This window comes from Macrobrachium nipponense, chromosome 12, assembly GCF_015104395.2.
Source record: "Macrobrachium nipponense isolate FS-2020 chromosome 12, ASM1510439v2, whole genome shotgun sequence".
NCBI lineage: Eukaryota > Metazoa > Arthropoda > Malacostraca > Decapoda > Palaemonidae > Macrobrachium > Macrobrachium nipponense.
Window position 1 is genome coordinate 82,232,327 of NC_087205.1, and position 24,127 is coordinate 82,256,453.

The 24,127-nt window shown below is 37.5% G+C and overlaps 1 protein-coding gene across 8 annotated transcripts in view; it reads left to right on the plus strand.

The window, feature by feature from the left end:
• Positions 1-24,127, plus strand: part of LOC135224616 (serine/threonine-protein kinase D3-like) — a 459,833-nt gene that overhangs the window by 412,811 nt on the left and 22,895 nt on the right. For all 8 annotated transcript variants that reach the window (XM_064263796.1, XM_064263793.1, XM_064263797.1 and 5 more), the window contains one exon: positions 13,360-13,542. In XM_064263796.1, the coding sequence (XP_064119866.1) occupies positions 13,360-13,542 (183 nt within the window). The remainder of the gene's footprint in view (positions 1-13,359; positions 13,543-24,127) is intronic.

The window sequence follows — 24,127 nt, forward strand, 5'->3', positions numbered from 1 at the left end:
CTCTTCTCCTGCTAAGAGGGCGTGTAAGGAAGGAGAAGTGTCTTCTTCCTGTGTTGCCTCCTTCTCATTGCGTCGGTGTATCAGGCATCGGAGGATTAAGGACTGCATTTTCTACGTCTGCGAGTGAAGAGAATCCATCGCCTGCCTCTGCTCACGTCCATGTACCTTCCTCGCATGTCCGTGTTTCTGAAAGTGTTAGTGCTTCATCTGCTGCTCCTTGTGGTCCTTCTTCCCTTGCTCAAGGTGTCGATGGTGTGTTTGGAAGCGGTATCAGTGGGAAGGATCCATCCTCTGTATTGCGAATTTGGATCACCCTTATGCAGTCTGCTGTTGCTTTGTCTTCCTCTACTTCGGCACATGGACATGTAGAAACCTCACACATACATGTGGATGTTGGTGATTTGTCCTCTGCTGCTTCTGCACCAGTGCCTGCCTGCTCGTTGTCATGAAGGTGTTAGTGAAAAGATCAAAGGCTGTTGATACGGAAGTGGTTCAGCCTGTGCATTTACCTTTGTCTCCCAATGATGATGTTCATGATTCGCCTCCAAGAGGTTGTCACGCTGTATCTATAGTTCGAAATACATCTCCATCACATGGACATGAGTCTGCTTCGCACAGCAGTGTACGTGAACACGTCTGTGAACATGTACATGAGCCTTCTGTTTTGAGTGTTTGGGTTGGTGTTCCTGGTGTTGTGCTGGTTTGTCGCAGAAGTCGCTGCACGGCTCCAGTCAGGACAGGACTCTGGTGTCTTTACTGGTCGGCGTATTGGGTTCTTTGGCTGCTAAGTCTTTGGTTGATGATTTGTCACCTGCAGTTGGATTGCAGAAAGCTGGTGTTTCTGGAGAAACTTCTTTGGTTTTGTTACAGGATGAAGGTGATTCGGATAAGCCTGCCTCTTCTTCATGTCATTGGTCTCCGTTGCTGGAGCAGGAGGAGGGAGAAACCCAGGAGTTTTTGTCTTCTTTTGCTGAGGTTGTAGAGTTCATTTGTGGGTTCAACAACCTTGAGCGTAGGGCTCAAGCTCAGTCTACTATTACTCCTACTTGCTTGGAAGCCTGCTGGGGGTACTCAAGATCCTAAGTCCTCTTTTCAGCTTCCCCTATCGGGACATGTTCAGTCGGTCTTGCAGCGGGTGAACGCCTCTGTGTCGAACTGGGATGGATCTTTTCGGTCAAGGGGTTCTTCCAAGTTGCTTCCTCCTCCTCTCACGAGGCAAAGGAAATATTATGCTTGATGCCTCAACATCTTAACCCAGACGTCATATGTCTCGAGCCAGGGTTGACATTGGAGCAAGTGAGGTCGGTGGCCCCGTCCTTGTCACCGCAGTATGTCATGATTGGACTTGTGGTCGATGGCCATAGCCAAGATTGCATCTGACAGGTCTGCAGAAGGGTTGGTGAGTGTCTTTCCTTGCCAGTTTGTTGCAGTCTGGTGTAAGTCATTTTCTTATCCAGCTCATCTTAGTGGCGAGATCAGTTGACCCTGAGTCCTTGTTCGCACTCAGGAATGGGAATTTGTTGGATTCTCAGTTCCTGTTTCCATGGACTGAACAGGAGGATGCGATAGACCGGTGCCGGTCTGACAATGACGACAGGTTGGTGCATCAAGCTGTCTCCAAGTCAGTCTTGTTCTCATCGACCTCCTCTTCCCCCTTCAACACAACAACAAATGCAAGGAGCATCCCCTAATTAGTGAACTAGGAGTTCGGCTTCGATTAGGTCCTTCGGGGGTTTGGGGTCTAGAGGACAAGCTGCAACACATCGTGTTGGAGTTGAAGGTAGCCTTTCTGGGTCTGAAGGAATTTTGCGAGGAGGTAGAGGGTCATTCTGTGGTTCTCATGCCGGACAACTCAACGGTGGTCGCCAGTGTGAACAGGCGGGGGGCCGGTTCTTGTTTCACGTTAACTCCATGGTTTGACAGTCGAGATTCACCAATGGGCAGTCAACAATTTGGTAGAGCTCTCGGCCAGGTATATCCCAGGCAAAAGGAATGTGGGGACCAAGTGGTCCCTACATCAGGTCATAGCGGACAGGCTTTTCCAGGTTTGGAGGAGGCCTATGCTGGATGTCTTTGCGACCCGGTTCAACAAGAAGCTGGAAGTTTATTGTTCGATGGTTCTGGAGCCTCTGGTGTTAGCGGAGGATGCTCTTCAACATCCCTGGGACAGTCTGGAAGTGTATGCTTTCCCCCTGTTTTGTTTGATCCACCAGGTGCTGAACAGGATGAGTTTGCAAAATCTCAAGATGACATTGGTGGCTCCTCTGTGGTCGCAAACGGAATGGTTTCCAGATCTGCTGTTGTTGTTGTTGGAGGTTCTGAGGGGGGTTCCCCCATGGCAGCAGCATCTTGGCCAGCCACGCCTAGAAAGATTTCACCAGTCAGTAGAATCCCTGTCTCTTCATGGTTGGAGACTATCAAGTATCTCCTCCAAGCAAGAGGTTTTTCTCAAAAATCAGTAGGGCACATGTCCAGCAATCTCAGGAAATCTACCTCTGCATTTTACCAAAGTAAATGGGCAATCTACTGTTACTGGTGTCGTAAACGGTGTTTCTCTCCTCTCAAAAACCTCTGTCCAGCGCATAGCAGACTTTTTAGTCTTCCTCAGAGATGAGAAAGGCTTATCCATCTGCTATTAGGGACTACAGAGTAGCCCTGAGTTTAGTGTTACATCTTAGAGATGTTGACATCTCTTCATCCTGGGAACTCTCTCAGTTGTTCAAAGGCTTTGAGGAGTCCTGTTCTCCAAGAGAGCTAAGACCTCCAACTTGGGATGTTTCCTTGGTCCTAATGAGTTTCACTAAAGCTCCCTATGAGCCTTTATGTTGTTCATCAGACAGGAACTTGACACTCAAGACTGTTTTCCTCCTGGCCTTGGCTTTTTCGAAGAGAAAAGGGGAGCTACATGGCCTGAGCTATAATGTGAAACATACCAGGGATTGGGGATCAGTGTATTTTGAATTTTTCCCAGAATTCGTGGCTAAGACCCAGAATCCCTTAGTACAGGATGACAGATTTACCTCCTTTTCCATTCCATCTTTGGATGACTTAGTGGGCATTGATTCTCAGGAGCTCGTTATGTTCTGTCAGGGCCCTGCATTGCTATCTTCAGAGGACACGACATCTCGGACCAGGGTGTCGTAGGCTTTTTGTTAGCACAGGGCATTCTAAGAAAGAGGTCTCCAGGAATACAATCTCTTTCTGGATACATGAGGCTATCAGGCAGGCGTATTTGTCTCTTGACAATTCCATCACTGAGTCTGTGCGGGCTAGAGCACATGACGTCAGAGGTATTAGCTCCTCGCTGGCATTCAAGAAAAATTTGGCTGTTCATATATGTAGTTCTGAACGCTGGTACTTGATTACATCAGTCAACGTTTATCTCTTTTTATCTTAAGGATGTTGCCCACAGATCTATGGACACCTTTTCCTTAGGTCTTGTGGTGGCTGCCCAACAGATTGTGTGACTCATCGTTGCCCCTCACCGGGCAAAATTGTATCTTACCTAAGATGCTTGTGTGGAAGAGAGAATGAGTGAGTTGGCTGGTCTCTTTCTTTCTCTTATTCTTTTCTTCCTACGGGCGGGTTGAGGAATAGACACATCATTTGCTGTACCCCGCTATCTAGCAAGGGGGAGTGAGGAGTCATAACGAATCTCTGGTGTATTTGGTTTGTTATCAAATACAGTGGGCTCCCCGTATTCGCGGGAGATGTGAACCAGACACCCCGGTGAATAGTTAAAACCAGCGAATAGTTAAAACCATCACCGAAAATGTTTATAACTGCCTATCTTGAAAGTTCAGATACCAAATGTATACCTTTAACTCTTTAACGCCGATTGGATGTATTAAATGTCGATATAAATTGTCTGTTGGGTGCCGATTGGAGGTATGGTACGTCGATATAAGAATTTTTTTTTTTAATTTCCGGAAAAATAGTTATAGGCCTACTAGGCAAAAACTTTTGAATCACGCGCCTTGGGGGATGCTGGGAGCTCGGAAAAATAGTTATAGGCCTACTAGGCGAAAACTTTTGAGTCACGCGCCTTGGTGGATGCTGGGAGCTCACGGATCAAGGCGTTGTTTTGTTTACAATTGTTACCCAGGCGCGCAAGCACGAATTTCTTTCTCCTCTCACTAAAAAGCACCAGCGACACATCTCAGAAATTATTTCGTCACTTTGACATAATTTTTGCACCATTTTATATTAGCCGTTACATGGAGTATTATATATGAAAATGAGCGCAATTTCATGTAGAATACAACGAAAAACAACTCATGGTTGTAGCTTTTATCAGTTTTGAAATATTTTCATATAAATAATGATAAGAGCCAAAATATCAACCTTCGGTCAACTTTGACTTGACCAAAAATGTCAAAAAACGCAATTGTAAGCTAAAACTCTTACATTCTAGTAATGTTCAATCATTTACCTTTATTTTGCAACAAATTGGAAGTCTCTAGCACAATATTTTGATTTATGGTGAATTTATGAAAAAAAAAAAATTTCCTTACGTCCACGCGGTAACTCTTCTGAAAAAAATCAGAAATTTTTTCGTCCGATTATCGTAATGTTTGCACCATTTTAAATTAGCCATTACATAAAGTTTTATATATGAAAATGTGCACTATTTCATGTAGAATACAACGAAAAACAACCCATGGTTATAGCTTTTATCAGTTTTGAAATATTTTCATATAAATAACGATAAATAGAAAAAATTCGTCCTTTGGTCAACTTTAACTCAACCGAAATGGTCGAAAACTGCAATTGTAAGCTACAACACTTACAGTCTAGTAATATTCAATCAATTACCTTCATTTTGCAACAAACGGGAAGTCTCTGCACAATATTTCGATTTATGGTGAATTTTTGAAAATTGCTTTTTTTTACATCTGCGAGTTACGAATTCATGCATCATTTTGTGATAATATTTTCTCTGTGTTGCCTTGATCGTTTTATAATGTGTTATATACCAAAATGATTGCAATTTAGTGTACAATATAATGAAAAAAATTAACTCGTTAGCTTTAACGGTTTTGCTCACAGCGCGATTTGTACACAATTATATATGAAATTTTTTTTTGTGCTGTCATATTTCCCAATATTTATATATGATGATGATATTTTTTGTATTTCTGATGGTTGCATACTAAACTTCAGGCAATGCCAAAAAAAAGGAGCCAAAAATGAACTCTTAATCTTGAAAACTAAGCGTGCTGTGATTTTTTAGAAAAAAAAAAAAAAAAAAAAATTTCCGCTTTGGCGCTCAGTCGCGAACACCGCCAGCATACGGGAGATGATTTTTAAAATACCGCTTCGGCGTTTAAGGGTTAATAACATCCTACTTCAAATACCTAAAATTACTAACCTATTACTGCATTAATCTTTGAGGTTATATTATAAATATCATTTCAAAGCCATCTTAAACATTTTCCATTAAAAATATATACCTACAGCAAATAAGAGAGAGAGAGAGAGAGAGAGAGAGAGAGAGAGAGAGAGAGAGAGAGCGAGAGGAGAGATAGAGAATGAGAAGAGAGATGTTATGGGTTAACTGTTTAATCTCATTAAGCTTAATATTATTTGTAAACTAGTACTGTATATTATTATTTTACCATAAAATGTAGTAATGTCCTTAACCCATTAAATTCCAACTTTTGTATTTTATGAAATTCTGGAATTTTTTGCAAAATATTATATATTTAAGGGTTAAGAATACATATGAAGTAGAAAGAAAAAATCTATTTCTAATGGTAAGCTTACAATAAGCTGTCCTCAAATGAGGACGCTGGGATAAAAGGGTATAAAATCACGTTTTCAAGCTGTCCTCAATTCAGGACAATGGGACAATGGGCGTTAGGTTTATATTTCCTAAATAAAGTATCTTCTTTGTAAGTAAAGATAAACAAATACATATTATCAAAGTAGTTGAATGTTTTGAATTCTCATTTAGTATTCTAGCTGAAAAAATGTAAATTTATAAGCCAAATTTACTTTTTTTTTTTTTTTTTTTTATTGCAATACCTTATGAACTTATTTTCTTTTATGATAAGAGCTGAGACATTCAATACAAAGAGTCACATTACATTTAGGGCAAGAGGTCCTTAGATCTGCTGTATATGTTTTGTTCAAACACCATTGTTGACTGTTGCGTTTTTCAATAAAATGGTCTGTACCATCATACCGAACATCAGTAAAACTTGTATATGAGTGTAAAGTACCACATGGTCTTCCTACTAAGCCTTCCATGCAAGCCAACTTCAAGTGAGTTATAGAAATTGCCCTTTTGAAATCTAATAAACTCAGCTATATGTTACCATGTCCTTGGTGCACCAATGCCTCGAATAGAAACAGAATATTTCCCTACCAACCAATCATGGTATCCTACAATACCCATGCATTTGTTATAGTTGAAAATTGCATTTGGTTGAGGAGCCCTTCCTTTTAACTTTGATGACTTCACCCAACGCTGTACCTTTGCAAGGCATTCTAGTGTCGTAATTAGTTCCAACGTTCACATTTGTTATCTAGCCATTTTACCATCAGTACTACATCTTCACTGGTGTCAAACCTGTAGTCATGTGAACCTCTTGATTCTTTTTTTCATCCCATGAGCTGATTTCAATGTACAGTTCTTCAAACGAATTTCACAATGCTTGAAACCTAGTACAGTAGAGCCTCGGTTCTCGACGATAATTCGTTCCAGAAGGAGCGTCGAAATTCGATTATTTTGAGAACTGAATCAAGTTTTCCCATAAGAAATAACTGAAAATGGATTAATCCGTTCTTGACCATCAGTTATTACCCTAACCTTGCCTTTTTATACAATACATTACATGTAAATTACAACTAAATAAGTTAAAAGTTAAATAAATATCATGTTAAACGTGTATTTATAATTTTTAATGTATAATATACAATATAAAAGAAAACTAGCCTGCGTCCAACCGATGTTGACCAAGCGCCATAGGCTACCTAGGTAAATAGTAAGTAGAACGTAGTTTAGTGGGTAGGCATAAAACGTGTTGCTAACATCATAAAAACATTGAAAAGCAAGTCTAATTATTACAGTAAATTAATAAACTATTAAAATTAAACCCAATTTATATTTATCAAAAACTTGCAAAAATTTGCCTACAGTAAGTCGGCATTTAAGGAAACAAACCATAGCGCAGCCCTGGTGGTTTATATCGGGACTATGGTAGTAAACAAACCATATCTCGCTATAAGCCTAGAAATGTTTACATTTGATATTAATTTATGGTAAATCTTTTACGGAGTCGACTGCAATACTGTATACAAATTAGCTTGAAAATTATCTTTCAGTAAATGTAATGTTATTGATACTAACGATTTTGTTTCATAAATGTCCTTATAAAAAAGGTGCGTCTTTTACGGCAAATTGTCCAATATCAGGGCTGGTTTCAAGCTTATTAGACTTTGACAATTATTATGGTACTGCATGGTACATATATACGTACGTATAAGTAAAAGAATCTTCTTAATGTCTTTAATTACTATACCATTACGTACCAGCATCTCTTGAGTTTAATATCAAGCTAACCTCTCTCTCTCTCTCCGCTTATAAACGAAGCATACAGTTTGCGTTCGTTACCGCTCGCACGTTGCATATGTAAACTGTGTCACTACCTTTTTTTTTTTTTTTACGAGGACGCTTATAAACGAAGCATACAGTTTGCGTTCGTTACCGCGCACGCGTTGCATATGTAAACTGTGTCACTACCAGACCTCACACGTAAACATTGACGTCTTTTTACAGTAGACATAAAAGAATCGTCTTAATTTCTATAATTATTCTATACCATAGCGGCTTCTCTGATTAAGCTAAGGCTAACCTCCTCTTTACCAGCAAGCTTAACAAAGATTAAGATTGCGTTCGCTACCGAACGCAATCTCACACGTAAACAATGACGTATTTTTACAGTAAACATAAAAGAATCTACTTAATTTCTATAATTAATGTATACCGTAGCGGATTCTGAGTTAACCTAAGGCTAACTCTTCTTTACCGGCACGCTTAAAAAGCTTAGATTGCGTTGCTACCGAACCGAACATGTTACGTATGTAACTGGTTTCACTACTAAATCTTACACGTAAACATTGACGTATTACAGTACAACATAAAAGATTCTTCTTAATTTCTTAATTACTACGCACTTAATATGGCTTAGTGGCTTCTCTGATATAAGCTATGACTAACTTCTTCTTTACCGGCAAGCTTAACAAAGCTTAAAGATTGCATTCGCTTCCGAACCGCACATGTAACCTACGTACGTAACATTGCCTTCACTCCAAACCAAACACTTAAATACGTATTGCATTTGCTACTGAAACGCGCGCCTCAAGTGTGAGCATGGTTTTAGAATATGTCTACGCTTGAAAAAAAAAATCAAGCAAGGGTGCTTGATTAAATCTTTTTTTCGCTCATCACTTTCATGCAGAGGAGAGGATAGACGAAACTTAAGGTTTATTTTGGAGTTGGAAATGATGGAAACATTTTGAAGAAGGAAAACGCGAGATGCCATGTAAACACTTTTCCATTATTTCAGAGATTAACAATAGCAAAAGGTTTTAATAGATAGCCAGTAGTAATGTTGGGACCCATGATGAATCAAAAGGTAACTGCGTATAGAGTTGATACCACCGAAAAAGCAAACGAAATGCGCGCAAGGTGTACAAGACACAACACATGTTTGAATGTTTGTAAACATTAGTTGCGGACTTTAAACAATGCTGAATGTCGTCACCAGTGTTACCAACCGTTTTGCTAAATTATGCTAGTCGGTCCAAGCAAAAATTTATGCCAAATATGGTGCAATTTTGTGCCAGAATTATGCTATTAATCTATCATTATCTCATTTCTCTAATACATTTGAGCTAAAACAACGATGTAATGGAAATTTAAAACATTTATATATTAGGTGAAATGATACAAAGTGACGAACAGACAATATTATAAATAATAATTTGATGATCTTTACATGTTAGGAAACTCGTAATAAAACACCATTTTTCTTTAATAGATCACATACACAATCACTAGTACACTATTTGATATGCAATCACTATTATACTATTTGACAAATGCGTGAAGATCACACATACAAATGTGAAGAAAAACAACAAATTTTACTTATTACTGCATCATTATCATGCCACTCAGAACCATTTTTCTTTAACAGGTCACATAAACAATTAATAAATACTTGAAAATGTGTGAAAATTACTTCAAATATAACATTTTGTTATTTACTGATATTTACTGAAAAATTAAAACTAAAAAAAAAGGTAAACAAACAAACCAGTCTCTACTCAAGAAGAAAAACATACGTACTTATTACTTGATAATTATCATGCCACTGAAACACTATTTTTCTTTAACAGATCACATACACAATGAATAAATACTTGAAAATTGTGTGAAAATCACTTCAGACATAATTAAAATTTTGATAACTACTGAAAAAAATAAAACTTAAAAAAGGAAAAAAAGTAATTCTTTACTCATGAAGGAAAAACATTATTAACACTTTACTGATCGTTTGTCATGCCACTGTGGGTATTTACTTATATTCACAAAATTTAACATTCCTTAGTTGGGTTCAAACTTAGCAATTAACTCATTTGTTAATGCTGCTTTTGAGGCAATTTCACTTGAAGATACATTCACTATAGCTGTGTATGAAATTGAGGAATTTTCTGCATTTTATTTAAAATTTTTGTGAAAATACATTCTAAAATTGTACTAGAACCCTAAGTGTGAAAGAAATTATGCTAAGCTCCAATTCTTGGGTCAAATTATGCTAAAAAACATGAAATTATGCTACATTTGGTAGCACTGGATGACGCCAACTAGCGGCGGCTGGCGGAAACAGTTTTGTTTACAAACATCATATGGTCGTGGGTTGGAAACTGGTTTTTTGGTTGAAAACAGATACAAAGTTTATTGGAAATTTAGTGGCGAAATCCGATTATGTCGAGTTCTAATACGGTCGTGAACCGGGCCTCTACTGTACTTCATAGGTGGACTAATAATTCATATTCAGTAAAACAATTATAAAAAAAGACAGTATGAGATTCTGGATCAGCTACAGTATCAAGCATTTTCAAAACAACTTTTGAACCCAGTGCTAAAGCATCATTCTGTACTTGTTGGGGATTCTTACCTCAGTAAAGATAAAAATTAGAACAGTAACCCAAGGTCCCACAAAGCGCCAAAAGTTTATATCCAAACCTTATAGTTTTCACCCGGATAAATTGTTTCAGTTAGTTATGCCCATGATTTCATCAACATAAGGCATTCCTAAAATGCTGCATTTTGAGTCAATGATTTCTAAAGCTTCGAAATCAAGCTTCTTACTTTGAATCCTTTATCCCATTTATTATTTGATGCATCAGCATTATCACAGAAATGCACAATCTTCAAAATTAGAAATTTATATATATATATATATATATATATATATATATATATATATATATATATATATATATATATATCTATCTATCTATCTATCTATATATATAAAGAGAGAGAGAGAGAGAGAGAATGAAGAGAGATACAAATGATAGAGAAGAGAGAAGAGAGAGAGATAGAGAGAGAGAGGAGAATGGAGAGAGACGAGAGAGAGAGAGAGAGAGAGAGAGTTCTCCACAACTTTTTTCAAGAAATATTTTGAATAATAACAAAATAATATTTACCATGAACGGATATTCTCTTATTGAGTGTGATCACAACAGAGATAAGAACGAATCTGAGACAAAAATCGAGGTAAGTCAGTAAGTTCAGGTCCCGCATACTTTGACAGGTTTGAACATGATTTATACCACTTCATCCCAGCGTCCTTATTTGAGGCCGCAATTTTCAAAGTCAATTATGAACAACTTCATTTACTTTATAATACACAATTTTTACTTAGAATGGTTGAGTAATTCATTAATTTACTATACTTTATGAAATTTATTTTAAATTAATTGTTATAACTTGGAAAAAGATACATGAAATTATGATAGGATTAGAGAGAATTTTAGTGCAAGTTTGGTTGTTCATAAAAGACATAAAATTCTTAATACACATAGAAAAACTTTCATGGGGTGTAATATGATATAATTTATACATTCATTTATTCAAATGTAATGAATAGATAAGAGAAAAGGATAAAAAAAATTGTTGAAATGTGTGTCCTCAAATGAGGACGCTGGGATATAATGGGTTAAAGATATACTTATACATACACTTCCAGCCCAAACAGAGGGCAAGAGTTAACACTAGGACATACTAGTATCTCGTGTGGCAAGAGAGAGAGAGAGAGAGAGAGAGAGAGAGAGAGAGAGAGAGAGAGTTATTTAAAAGAGTGAAATGGATAGATTATTGTACTTCTTTAAAATACTATCACATATGAATTTTGAAATTAGTTATATTACTATTATCATTATGCATGTACCATAGAAATTCTCTCATCTCAGTAAGAGAGAGAGAGAGAGAGAGAGAGAGAGAGAGAGAGAGAGAGACGACGGAGAGAGAGAGAGAGACAGAGAGATTATCGTAGATTTGATTTGTTAAATTAAACTTACTGATACAGTATTGATCAATATTAATATTTTAAAATTAGTAAATCATTTTTGTATCATAAAAATGTATTTAGGCATGAAAATAACATCAAAATACACTAATTAGTGATTATTTATCGTCGGAAAATCCCGCGAATAGGCGAATTCACCGCAAATAATGGGTAGATATGGTCCAGAGAAAAATCCGTGAATCAGTGAGTCCGCGAATCCAGACAACGTGAATACGGGGGGCCCACTGTAGTCAAAATTTTTTTTGGTTCCTTAATGCAATGAATTTACTCATATATCATTGTATAAACCCAGTTGGCTGAGTTTTTGGATATTGGTTTATCTATCTTCTCTTGGGCATTGGTCCAAATCCTGTAGATATTTCTTCTTGGAGGTGGGCTGGTGGGTTACCCTCCAGCTGGTTTAAGATGTCTATACCTCCCACCAGGTATAAGTCTATCATATTGTTAGGACTGAAGGTTTGTTTCGTGTATGAACAAATGACAAATTTTTAAAAACAGTTAGTATTTTTCGTAGCTAACAAAAAAACCTGAGATCTTAACGATTTACTGCCCACCTCTAGTCCCACCCCTCTGTCATCTTATGACATCCTGGGTTTGGAAAGACCAACTTGATGGAGTTGGTTGCGCAGTCTTTGACCAGCTTTCACCCAATATGCACACCCACTGCCAGATTTCACAGATTCCTTGCTTTACAATATCTGATTGTTTAACTGGTTCCAGCTAGGCGCTTAAAAATTATCCTATTGTTAAGACTCCAGGTTTGTTAGCTATGAACAATACAAATTGTTTTTAAAAATGTCATACTTTTTTAATAGTCTTTGAGGCCTATATATTTTTAATAATGCTAGACTGATCTTTGGCTAAAACTTGAGTAGATGGATAATACAGTAGGTTTATTTTTAAAACACAACTGTATAAATCACATTTTATGGTAGTACAGTAGGTTTATTTGTAAACACAACTGTATAAATCACATTTCTTGAAGTATGTTAACTTGTAATAAAGTGAAGAGAGGACAGTTGTCAATATAATTGCTTGCCTAAGTGTAAAATTATCTGACACCAACACAAAATTGCATTTAGGGAAAGTAGGTATTAGACATGATTAAACAATCAGGTAGCATTTAGATCACATATACAGTGTTTACTTGTGATTAGATAATCATCATAAGTGAATAAAAGAAAACGAGGTACGGTTATATTTTGTATTAAATTATATGTATAAATAATGGTGGATGGTACAAGAACAGTTGATATACAGACATGCACCTCTTGTATGTTTGTGGTTTCTTTCATTATTTTGTTTACTTAATGTTTTCAATTTTTACCTCCTTTAATTTCTGTAAAAATACTTTAAACTACAACGTGTCCCAGAATCTAGGTATACATGCATTCCTTGTGGCGTGAATATTTTTGTGCTAATTAGTTTTTATTATGGTTTTTATTTTTTTTTACCATTCGTTTACTTAATTTTTCATTTAGCTCTCCCTTTTCTTTAAATACTATATACTTAAAACTTTAGTATTTGAATTGGTTGCTTGACCATCTATAAGTTTTACTTATCTTTTCCTTCTTAACATGTATTTTATTACATATGTTAAAATTTTTTATTTACTTTATCAGTGTATTTTTGTTTTCCATGGCCTTTTTCATCACCATTCTATTTTAATATAAACAGTGGGTGAACTTATTCTTGGATTCCTTCTGTAAAAGTACTGTATAAGGCTTCCAGCTTAAAAAATTTATCTTTCCAGCCCCAGAAGTTTTACGCAACAAAGGCTACAATCGTTCCCTTGATATGTGGTCTGTTGGTGTCATCACATATGTGTCTTTATCTGGAACATTCCCCTTCAACGAGGATGAAGATATAAATGATCAGATCCAGAATGCAGCTTTTATGTATCCTCCAAACCCTTGGAAAGAAATCACTCCAGATGGTGAGTACTGTAAAATAAATTGTTGGAATATAGCCACCAGTGAACTATGAAATATACACTTGTCTTAATTACTTAGCATCATGGAGATGGAGTATTTTGATGGTTAGTAACTTTTTTATGACTTATTTATTTGATGTTGGTAAAATTTAACGAAAGTAAAGTACAAGTCAGCCACAGGAAGCTCCTGTTATTTCTTTCTAGTTTTAATTTTAAGGGGGCCAGCCGGCTAATGCCGTTTTTTAAGGACAGGACTTTGACATTCGTACCACTTAATAAGGTGACTTGGAACATCTCCAAACCACATATGATTTTCACCTCTTACCTTTGGTTTTGTGACGCCAGGGTGATTTATCCCAAAAATAACCATTTTTCAAATTCTATCTCCTCCATTGATATTTATTATTAAGACCTGGGATTACTACCATATATAGACCTGAAGAGTTTTTTTTCTAAAAGTCTTTTTGCTAGATATGAATTTTTTTCATTATGGTAAAAAAAAATATACCCTATAAATCAGGAAAGAAATTTCAGAAAATAAACTTAAAAAATTGGAAAAAAGGGCTTAATTTGATTGTTCTATAATGTTTTTCTAAGTTATATACCAGATTTCAATGCTATAGCTTTAAATTTAAAACTAAGGGAGAAGATAGAATTTGAAAGTCAATAAGTATAGTTTTAAGATATGGGCGTTCAAAGTTTTTCTTTGTATTTTTACAAAGACAATGTTAATAAATAATGATTATTATGAACTTCATATTTCTTTTTGGGTATTAATAAATCAAAACTACGTTACTATTTATCATTGTTTAATCATAAATGAAGATACCTTTGCTCATATACTGTAGCCTGGGGCACTGCATCAGGCAAGATGGGGCACTCCTTAAGCAACACTCTCTCTCTCTCCTTCACTAACTCGGCTTATTAGAGCAAATTTTCTTATTCTGTATGTTTTCCTTGTCTTTTCCTCTTTGGCATGATGAAATTCTTGCCGAAACAAAAATAAACAGATGTAAAAGCAAGAGAATGTGAAACTCGGACGTGTACTCTCTTATTTACAATGTTAATAAATCATGATTATTATGAATTTCCTATTCCTTTTTGGGTATTAATAAACCAAAACTATGTTAAATGAAGATCCCTTTGCTCAAAGACCGTAGCCTAGGGCACTGTTCGAAGTGTGCGTCAGGCCAGAAGGGGGGCATTCCTTACTACGCACCCCTCCCTCTCTCACTTCACTAACTACGCTAATATCGCGGATATTATGATATTCTGTACTCATATTAGAGCGAATTTTCTTCGTCTGTATGTTAGCGAGATGTTTTGCTTGTCTTTTCCTCTTTGGCATGATGAAATTCTTGCCAAAACAAAGATAAACACACGTAAAAGCAAGCGAATGTCAGAAGTGAAACTTGAAGGGTGGTAAGCTGAAAACCTTCCCTACTGCGACTCATGGGATCTGTACAGATGCCATTGCTGACAATTTCTTTGGCATTAATTATCAAAATTTACAATAACCAAAGAAATATTGCAGTTTCTGGTATGGACCAATGTTTTTGGCTTATTGAGTTATGTTTAGTAATTACCTTGTAACTACAAAAGTAAGAGGAATTTTGACGAAATATTTTGTATACGCATTCTCTATTGTCATATGAAACTCCATGAATTTTTCATGACTTTGCATTTTTTGCCCTATACTCCATATAAAAGGGTATTGGCCAGCCCCCTTAAGGGGCATTACAGATGTTATTGCATCTGTACAACTAAAAAACCAGGTATTTCACTTGTACCGTAGTGTTCAGTACATGTATTTAACCAAATGTTGATCACTTGCTAGTACAAACTATAAGGGAAATTGTTATCCCTCAATGTTTTATCAAATTCATGAATACTTTGTTTGCTTGTGTAAAAATAATTGTTGTTCATTCTTTTTACTTATTGATGAGCACTAAATGAACATTTAATGTTAATGATAGTTAATTTTGTGTATGTATAGTACATAATGATAATCACAAATATGAATTGTGGAAACAGTTGTGCTTCTTAACAAGATCTACTAAACCTGTGACAATTTCCGTTTGGTACTTTCATGTGCTAGATATACTTAGTGTTACCCCCTCATCAGAAACATTAGACATCTGGCTGCCAGTTCAGTGACAAAATCTGACATGTACCCAAGACCTTATAATGGTGTCTACTCTTGAACATTCAAGGTATCCCACAGCCAACTTGAATAGGCTATAATGCTATACTACATTATTTCTGTATGCTTTCTATCTTAACCTAAGCTGTATTTTTCATATAAGTAACTTACTAAGTAATTACACAGCTATAGTTTCAACTCGCACAGCAGCTTAAATTAAAATATACATGGGTAACGCTTCAAAGTGTAGTGAAGGTAACCACTCTCACCCCACTAATAGGAATACCAGGATCGACTTGGCAGACAACCTCATTCTGTTCCTGCTATCCTTGATGTAAACATCAAATATTTACATCTTTTTTCATCATTTACCAATTATCTAACTGCATTTCGGTGATGTACGATTAGTGATTTAATGTTACTTTGAAGCTTATAATTTTCAAGATCAGTATTTTATTATTAAGATCTAATTCAAGTTTTGTAATCTTTTGCTACAGTAGTGAATTTGCAGTAAAGTTATTTTACTACTTCCTTGATTTCTATTAATAATTAGAAAATCGTTTACTAGTGATGTAGCAGTAGTCATTGGCCATTTAGCCTAACATGAAAAACAATGTTTGTTAAAAAAAAAATATAGGCTGAAAAATGGTTATTTGTTCATATGCGGAACAAACCTTCGGTCTTAACAATAAAATAATCTAGCACCAGCTGGAAACCAGTTAAAAGAACAATCAAAGATTGTAAAGCAAGGAATCTGTGGCATCTGGCAACTCATGTGTATACAAGGTGGAAGCCGATTACCAACTGGGATTGGAACCTCATGTCAATCTTTCTTTGACTGCCTTGGAGAGTACCCGCATTGTGCTCTCTTTCCCAAAACCGTTTGCTTTGTTTGCCTGTTACATATTTCTTTGCATTTTAGAGTGTGAGTGTCTGTCCTTTGATCATGGATTCCTCCAAGAGTTCCTAGCCCCGTCGACATGTGTGTCCGGGAGTTCAGGGTTTTATATGTTCCAGGTTTTTTGGCTTCTGTTACAGATCCTCTTTCGACTTGCAGTAGGTGCCATGCAAGTTTTTGTACTAGGTACCTCTAATCCGTGCCTGGAATGTCATTCCTGGCCTCTATCTCAGTGGAGGGCTTTCTATAAGAGGGAACACCATAGGGCGGTGGCTTGTCCATCTTGGGAAGGTCTTTTTGCCTCCCAAGCGGGCACCTACATCTTTTGTTCTCATGTCCCCTGTCTTTTTCTTCCATTTATTCGTCTTTGGAAGTATAGGGCGCTGCATGTGATGGTTTTATGTTTAATGAGGCCTCCCTCTTGTGGGAACTATCACACTCCCTCAGGAGAGGAGGCTCACCCTCCAGCTCCCTTTGTTTCAGATTTGGAGTACAACAAAATGGTGGTGGTTTGGGCGTCACTCCAGCAGTACCCTCTCCTCCTGGTCTACACTACTTTGGTATGCATGTGATGCCTTCAAGTGTGCCGGAGCCGTCAACAATGTCGTCTGTTGGGTCGCAGCTTATCTCCCTGCCATGCCCAATGTCGTGACATCACTTCCAGCTTTCACCCAGCCTATGTGGCACTAGGCTCATCAGGGATACCAACCTTAGATGGGTTGCTGTCCTACTATATGACGTCAAACTCCGTCTGTTGGTGTCCCTCCTCCCGCTAGTCTGCAGTTTTTTTATTTTTTTTATTTTTGGGGGGGCGGGGGGGCAAATACTACAACAGTTGTAGTGGCATATATGATTCAGTCACAATATTTGGGAATTAACTTTGCAGCCACGGCAGGGATAACATCAGTATCTACTCAGCGTCTCCCATCAAGCGTAGTGACATCACAGCTTATAATTTTACTCTCACATCTTCGGTGTCAGCGGATGCAACTACGATTTCAGACCTGGTAGCAGGCACAGTTATGGAGATATTGCAAACTCTGGACAAGAAGGTAAATAAGATAGGCAAGAGAAGATTCATTTCTTCTTCATCATTGAGCCAGGCTTGTCACATCCCTGTCACAAAAAAAGCACAATAGGTAGTTGCTAGTGCTAGAAAGCAAAATGGCAGCTGTCATTTGGATATGTCATGGCTGAAGGGATCGACAGATGCTGGGATGGAAGTGGCTGGTAGTACAGTGCCAAGCGTGATGAGAAAGACATTTGGGAATGCTCCGCATTCCCAAATGTCTTTCTCATCACGTCTGTTGTTTAGAGAATCAACAGTGGGTATGCATTGATCTTCAAAGACTAGGGAGCAGGTTCCAGTCTCTCCTGTAAGGCTTTTTAAAATGAAGAAGAAAGGTGATAACGTGCCAATTAAAAGGTCAAATAATGCAGCGTTGGTATCCCCGCCAAATACAGTGTTCCCCTGTATTCATGGGGATGCGTACCAGACACCCCCACAAATAGTTAGAACTCCCCTCTAAAAATGCTTACATCTGCCTATCTTAAAAGTTCAGATACCAAATGTATACTCCAAGTATCATCCTACATCAAATATACTGTTGAATTGGTATTATTAATATAATTTCAAAGTCATCTGAAACATTTTACCATTAGGAATATATAAACGGCCAATAAGAGAGAGAGAGAGAGAGAGAAGAGAGAGAGAGAGAGAGAGAGAGAGAGAGAGAGAGAATAACTCCATACAATATCAAAAGATTGAAATGAACTTCTATAGGCAACACTTCTTCCCCTCCCATAAATACATATATCTTTTCCAAAGAGAGAAAGAGATGGCTGAACTAAGTATCTATTTGTCTGTCTATCAATTCTTTTGCTGATAGGGAGAGAGAGAGATAAAAGAAGGAAGAAATAGAAACACCAAATGTAAACCTTATGTAAAATCCTTCATCAAATATTCCTTAAATTATTATCATATTACTGTATTAATCTTAGATTGTATTAATATAATTTCTAAGTAATCTTAAACATTAGTACCCATAAAGGTGGATACGTACTTCTAACACTTGCAGCCGAGAGAGAGAGAGTGAGTTACCACTATGACATACGTATCTTGTGGAGATAGGAGAGAGAGAGAGGAAGGCAGAGAGAGATTGCATAAAAACCATTAAATTTGTTGACCATTATATGGCATTGTCCCCCCCTCTGTCACATTACTTGACATATTTGACAGCTTCACAGAGAAGGACAAAGGGAAGAATTTTCATTTGAAATTAGTTATATTATTTTTATTATTAGTATTAATTTCAAAATATTAATAAACATAATCAACCATAAAAATTCTTTCATCTCGGTAAGAGAGAGAAGTTAGCCCTCCATCCATAAGGCTCTGATTAAGAGGTCGAAGATGCCTGCTACAACAGTCTCCTGCACCTCGTTTGTCTTCCAAAGACCAGGACCTTAGGGATCAGACTCCTTCAGGAAGTTAGCTTCTGCATCATGCTCTGTCTTGAGACCATGCTTGTGTGTTGTTGCAAGGCCATGTACATGGTTCATTGCAGAGCGCATACACTGTTTGTCCCAAGACCATGTATGGGTTTCTTTACTTGATCGTGTTCCGGAGCCCTCTGTTTCAGGATCTTCAGTAGTTAGGGACTCCACTCCAACCAATGGGAGGCATGATGCCCAGTTTCCCAGGGAAGCCTCTCCTGTGCCATTAGGGAAGGATGAGGATCCTTCCAAGCTGCTGCCTTCATGCCGTTGGTCTCCTTTGCCAGAACCAGGGGAGGGAGAGAGCCAGGAGTTTGTCTTCTTTTGCAGGGGTTATTGATCTTACTCATGAGTTCAGTAATCTTGGGTGTAGAACACAGACTTAGTCTTCTAAGACCCTTATGGGTATAGAGGCCTTGCTAGGTCCAAGGCAAGATGCTAAGGCCTCGTTTGAGCTTCCCCTGTCAGGGCCATGCTCAGCCTATTGTGCAGTAAGTTAACACCTTGGTTTTGGACCAAGATGGCTCTCGGTGCTCCAATAGGTCCTTGAAGTTCCATCCTCCTCCTCATGCGGCATAGGAAATATTATTCCACCAATGTCTGATGCCCCGTCATCTTAATTCAGACTTGGTCCATCTTAAGCCTGGTGTGACCCTGGATCAGGTTAGATCTGAAGGTCCAGCATTTTCTTTGCAAGAGGCCTTGGCTATGGAGGCTGCTGCTTCTACCATCTTCCAGACTGTTCCCTGGTTGGACTTGTGAACCACTGTGGTAGCCAGGATAGCGTTGGATCGTGCTGAGGGAGGTTCAGTCAGTTCTTCCTCCTTTGTCAGGCTATTGCAGTCCGGGGCAAAGGCCATTTCGTATCAAGGTCTTCTTAGTGCGGCTTTGTGGGCCAACCTCCTCCTGGCTAGGAGGGACGCCGCCTTGTCGAAGGCGGCAGGGTCAGTGGATTCAGAGTCCTTATTGGCCCTCCGAAATGGGGATCTCCTTAAGTTGCAGCTTCCATTCCCAAGAACTTGTTTAGAAGATGCAATTGACCGGCAGCGAGCAGATACCAAAGATAAGCTAATACATCAGGTGGCATCTAAATCAAAATCTTGTTCTCACCCTCCTCCTTCCCCTCCACAGTGGCAGACCAGATGGTTTCCTCCCATCAAGTTGACCAGGTGTTCAACTTCTGTGAGACGTCCCTACAAGGCTGGGAGGAACTCTAGAGGAAAAGGCAAAGGGGGTCATCAGTAGAGTGGGTGCCTCTCCCTCTCTGTTGCCATGGGTGGGGGGATGCCTGGCAGACCATTGGACAACTTGGTTGCATGGAGAGAAGTGGGTAGATGATGTCCTTTGGGTGGGGGTATCTAGAATGCTTGACAAAACCCCCGCATGGCAAATTACATATCATTATTCGATAGTTACAGTGGTTACAAGGAAACGATGTTATTTTATTAGTAACCGCTAGCTAGCAAGAAGCTTATCTGTAAATATTTGTATTGATAATTCTCTTTTGGTAGTTATTTACAATGATTACAAGATCTTTCTCTTGAAATGTAGCTTTAGGTTGAGAGTAAATAAACTTTTCTTTATTTGTTTGGTCATCATGGAAGTCATCTGTAGTAATAAAGGTGGAGAGAAACTGTGCTATAAGGGTTATATGTATTCTAAAAAATCCACCAGTGCTACTACGAAGAGATGGGAATGTTCTAGAAGATCAGTGTTTGGATTTAACGACAAAATAACAAGTTTAGGAATATCGGACGTCATTTCAAGTATACGTAGAACATAATCATGAGCGAGATGAAGAATCAGTGGAATAGTAAAAATGCGTACAACCCTCTATCAACAGGCCAAATCATCTAGAGGAAATACTGGTCTCGTAGCGGATTCGTTGGAGAGTATGGCTGAAGAAGGAAGACTTGCCATGGGAAATATAAATACAGTTAAAAGATATGTTCGAAGAAAATGCCAAGAAGGACGCCACAAGGATTAAGAATCTTTGAGGGACTTGAAAATTTCAGGAGATTGGCCTATGACTTGAGGAGAAAATTCTGTGCATTTTCTTCATGATAATGGTGCTGAAGCCAATAATCAAATAATTGTATTTGTTACAAAACATGTGATGGAACATTGAGGTAAGGCACATATCTGGTATATGCATGGAACCTTTACATCAGCACCTGCCTTATTTGAACAGCTATTTATGATTAAAGCCCACTCAGTGATTCAGCAATAAGCTGTGAGTATGGTTTTCTTTGCAGAAAATCAAAGGAAATCTATAAAGAATTTCTTAAAACAGTTTTAGATGAAGGGGAGGAACTAGGATTATATATCAATCCAGATACTACAATGACAGATTTTGAAAAATCACTTGAATGCTATTGAAAATATACTGTGACCCCATATTAACACAAAAACTTTTTTCATGCACCACAAAATACACGGTGGAAACTACAAAGCTTAGGACTAAGCAATATCTACAAGAAAGATGAATCTACAAAGCACTTTTGTGGTATGACTGATGGACTTTATTTCCTTCCACCCGATAAAATTATAGATGGTATGAATTTCCTTAACTTGAATTGCCCAAACCATCTTGAACCTCTTTTTGCATATTTTGATTCTTCATATGTGACAGGTACTAAGTGTCATGCAAGACACATCTCACCATTATTTCCTCCTGAAAAATGGAGCGTGTATCAAGTAACAGTTAGTGGTAAAGACCGTACTAGTAACCAAAGTGAAAGTTGGAACAATACTTTTAAATACCTTGTTGGTTATAGTCATCCCACAATTTGGGCAGCAATTGAAGCTCTGAACAAAGATGCAGTGATGGTTCAAACTTGCTTGGAAAAGAATGCCATCGCAGAACCTCTTCATAAGAAAATTAAGCGTGAAACTGTAAAATTACAGTCGTGTTTGCAAATTCTTTGTCTTGATTTTAGTAATGGTAAGAAGGACATTGAAGAATTCCTTAATGGTGTTGCCAAATATATAAGAATATATATATTCTGACTTCCTAATTTTATTTATTTTAACATAGGTTTTTACAAATCTAGATAACATTGACATCTTTTGTGTAATAAATATTAAGAATATGTAAATTTTTACTATGATCGTATTTTTTTAATCGAAGGATTTAAAAAATCTGTAAACTTTGATAACTTTTTTAAATAAAAATTTAAAATCAATAAATTTTGACTAAAATCTTATTTTTCTTAAAAGATTTTAAAACTTTTTAATAAAAGATTTAAGATTCAATAAGTTTTCTTTGATAAAATTCCTAAATATATATAAAACTAGTCATCTCGATAAGTTTCTTTTGAAAGATATGTGGGTGCTTTTGTAAGTGGGGGTTTTGTCACCCCACCTGGTATCTACTACCCTTCGACTTCTCTCCCCCTCTCTTGGACAGACCCCTTCTCAATCTAACCTATGCTCAAGGCTCTCAGAAGTACTTGGCTCTTCAGGAGGAAATGTTGAAGATTAGGCATGCGCCCAAGTATCAGTATCGGTGGTATCGGCTAGTTTTCGTGGTATCGGTGAATTTCCGACTGATACTTTTGCCATTAGTATAGGAATTTAAAATCCTTCTAGGCTTCCCAAATTGTATATATTAACAAAGCCCACCAAACAAAGTTTGGCATATTAATAATCTGTACCCCTTTTCATTTCTAGGATAATTATATTGAATATTATCTTGAATCAAATTATAATTTTAACTTAGTTCAGATGGTCCAAGTCCATTAAGAGTTGGAACTTTCAAAGGGATTTGTGCTTTTTTTTTTTAGTTTAATGTTTTGTTGATCTGTATCTGAGAAACAAACTCTTGTCCTTTCCTAATCCTATTTTTATTTATTTACTGGTATCTCAATTTTCTTAGAATTACTTAATAGAACCAGTTTATGTATTGTGATGAGGAAAATAGAACCAGCCTATGTATTGTAATGAGGGAAAGGATTAACCCTTCCATTACCGGGACCTTTCACAATCTAAATAAATGAGTCTGTTAACTGTTTCTAGCCATATATAAATTAAAACTCAGAATAGAAGTGTATACTATTAGTGAATTCGATTAAGCACTACATACCTATATTGTTAAGTCTTCTAATGGTAGCCATAATATAGGCCAAACTGTATCCAGCTAATAAAGGGATTAAATACTTAATACTTATACATACTTGATGTTATTTTTCAACGTAACTTAGGGTATGCCTTTCAAATTGTTTATATAACCCTATTATATGGGCTTTCAACTTTTGAACCTTAAATATACAATAACCAGAGAACAAGAATGATTTTGGTAACTATGTATATTCTCCTAAATAACAGTGCTAAAAGTTGGTATTGGTATCGGCCAAAAATTTTTTATCGGTGTATCCCTATTGAAGATGCTAGACAAGGGTGCGGTGGAAGAAATGCATCGTCCTTCACCAGGATTTTAGTCTGATTTTCCTGGTTCTGAAGGCTACAGGTGACTGGAGACCAGGGATAGGCCTTTCTGCACTGAATTACTTTGTAAAGAAGACAAGGTTTAGGATGGAAACGCCCCGGACAGTTTGGCAGCAATAAGAGACGACTTCCTATTGTAATAGACTTAGACTTGAAGGATGCTTACTCTCAGATTCTAGTCCACCCTTCGTCCAGGAAGTTCCTTTGCTTCAGCCTGGGAGAACAAGTCTTCCAGTTCAAGGGTCTTTGCCCAATCTCGGCATGGGCTCATGCTCAAGCACTCGGTGGGCAACATATATTTGACCAAGCGTGAGCAACAATTTCTACCTTTCTTGGTCAATATGTCAAAGATATTTGACAGGTTATACCCTCCCCCCATGCTCCAAGAAGGCCGGGAAAAAGATGAGGGGGAAAAATTTATAACTAAAATCTTACTAATTCACTATAGTAATACCTTGAGATACAAGCATCCCAGGAGGCTGTGCTAGTTGGCGCACAGGTCCAGCATCAGCACAACAAGCACTTTTTAATGACACTTGTCACATTTACTTAACATTTTAAAATGCAAGCAAAAGCAAACCCATCTTCTGCTTAAGTTCAAAAAG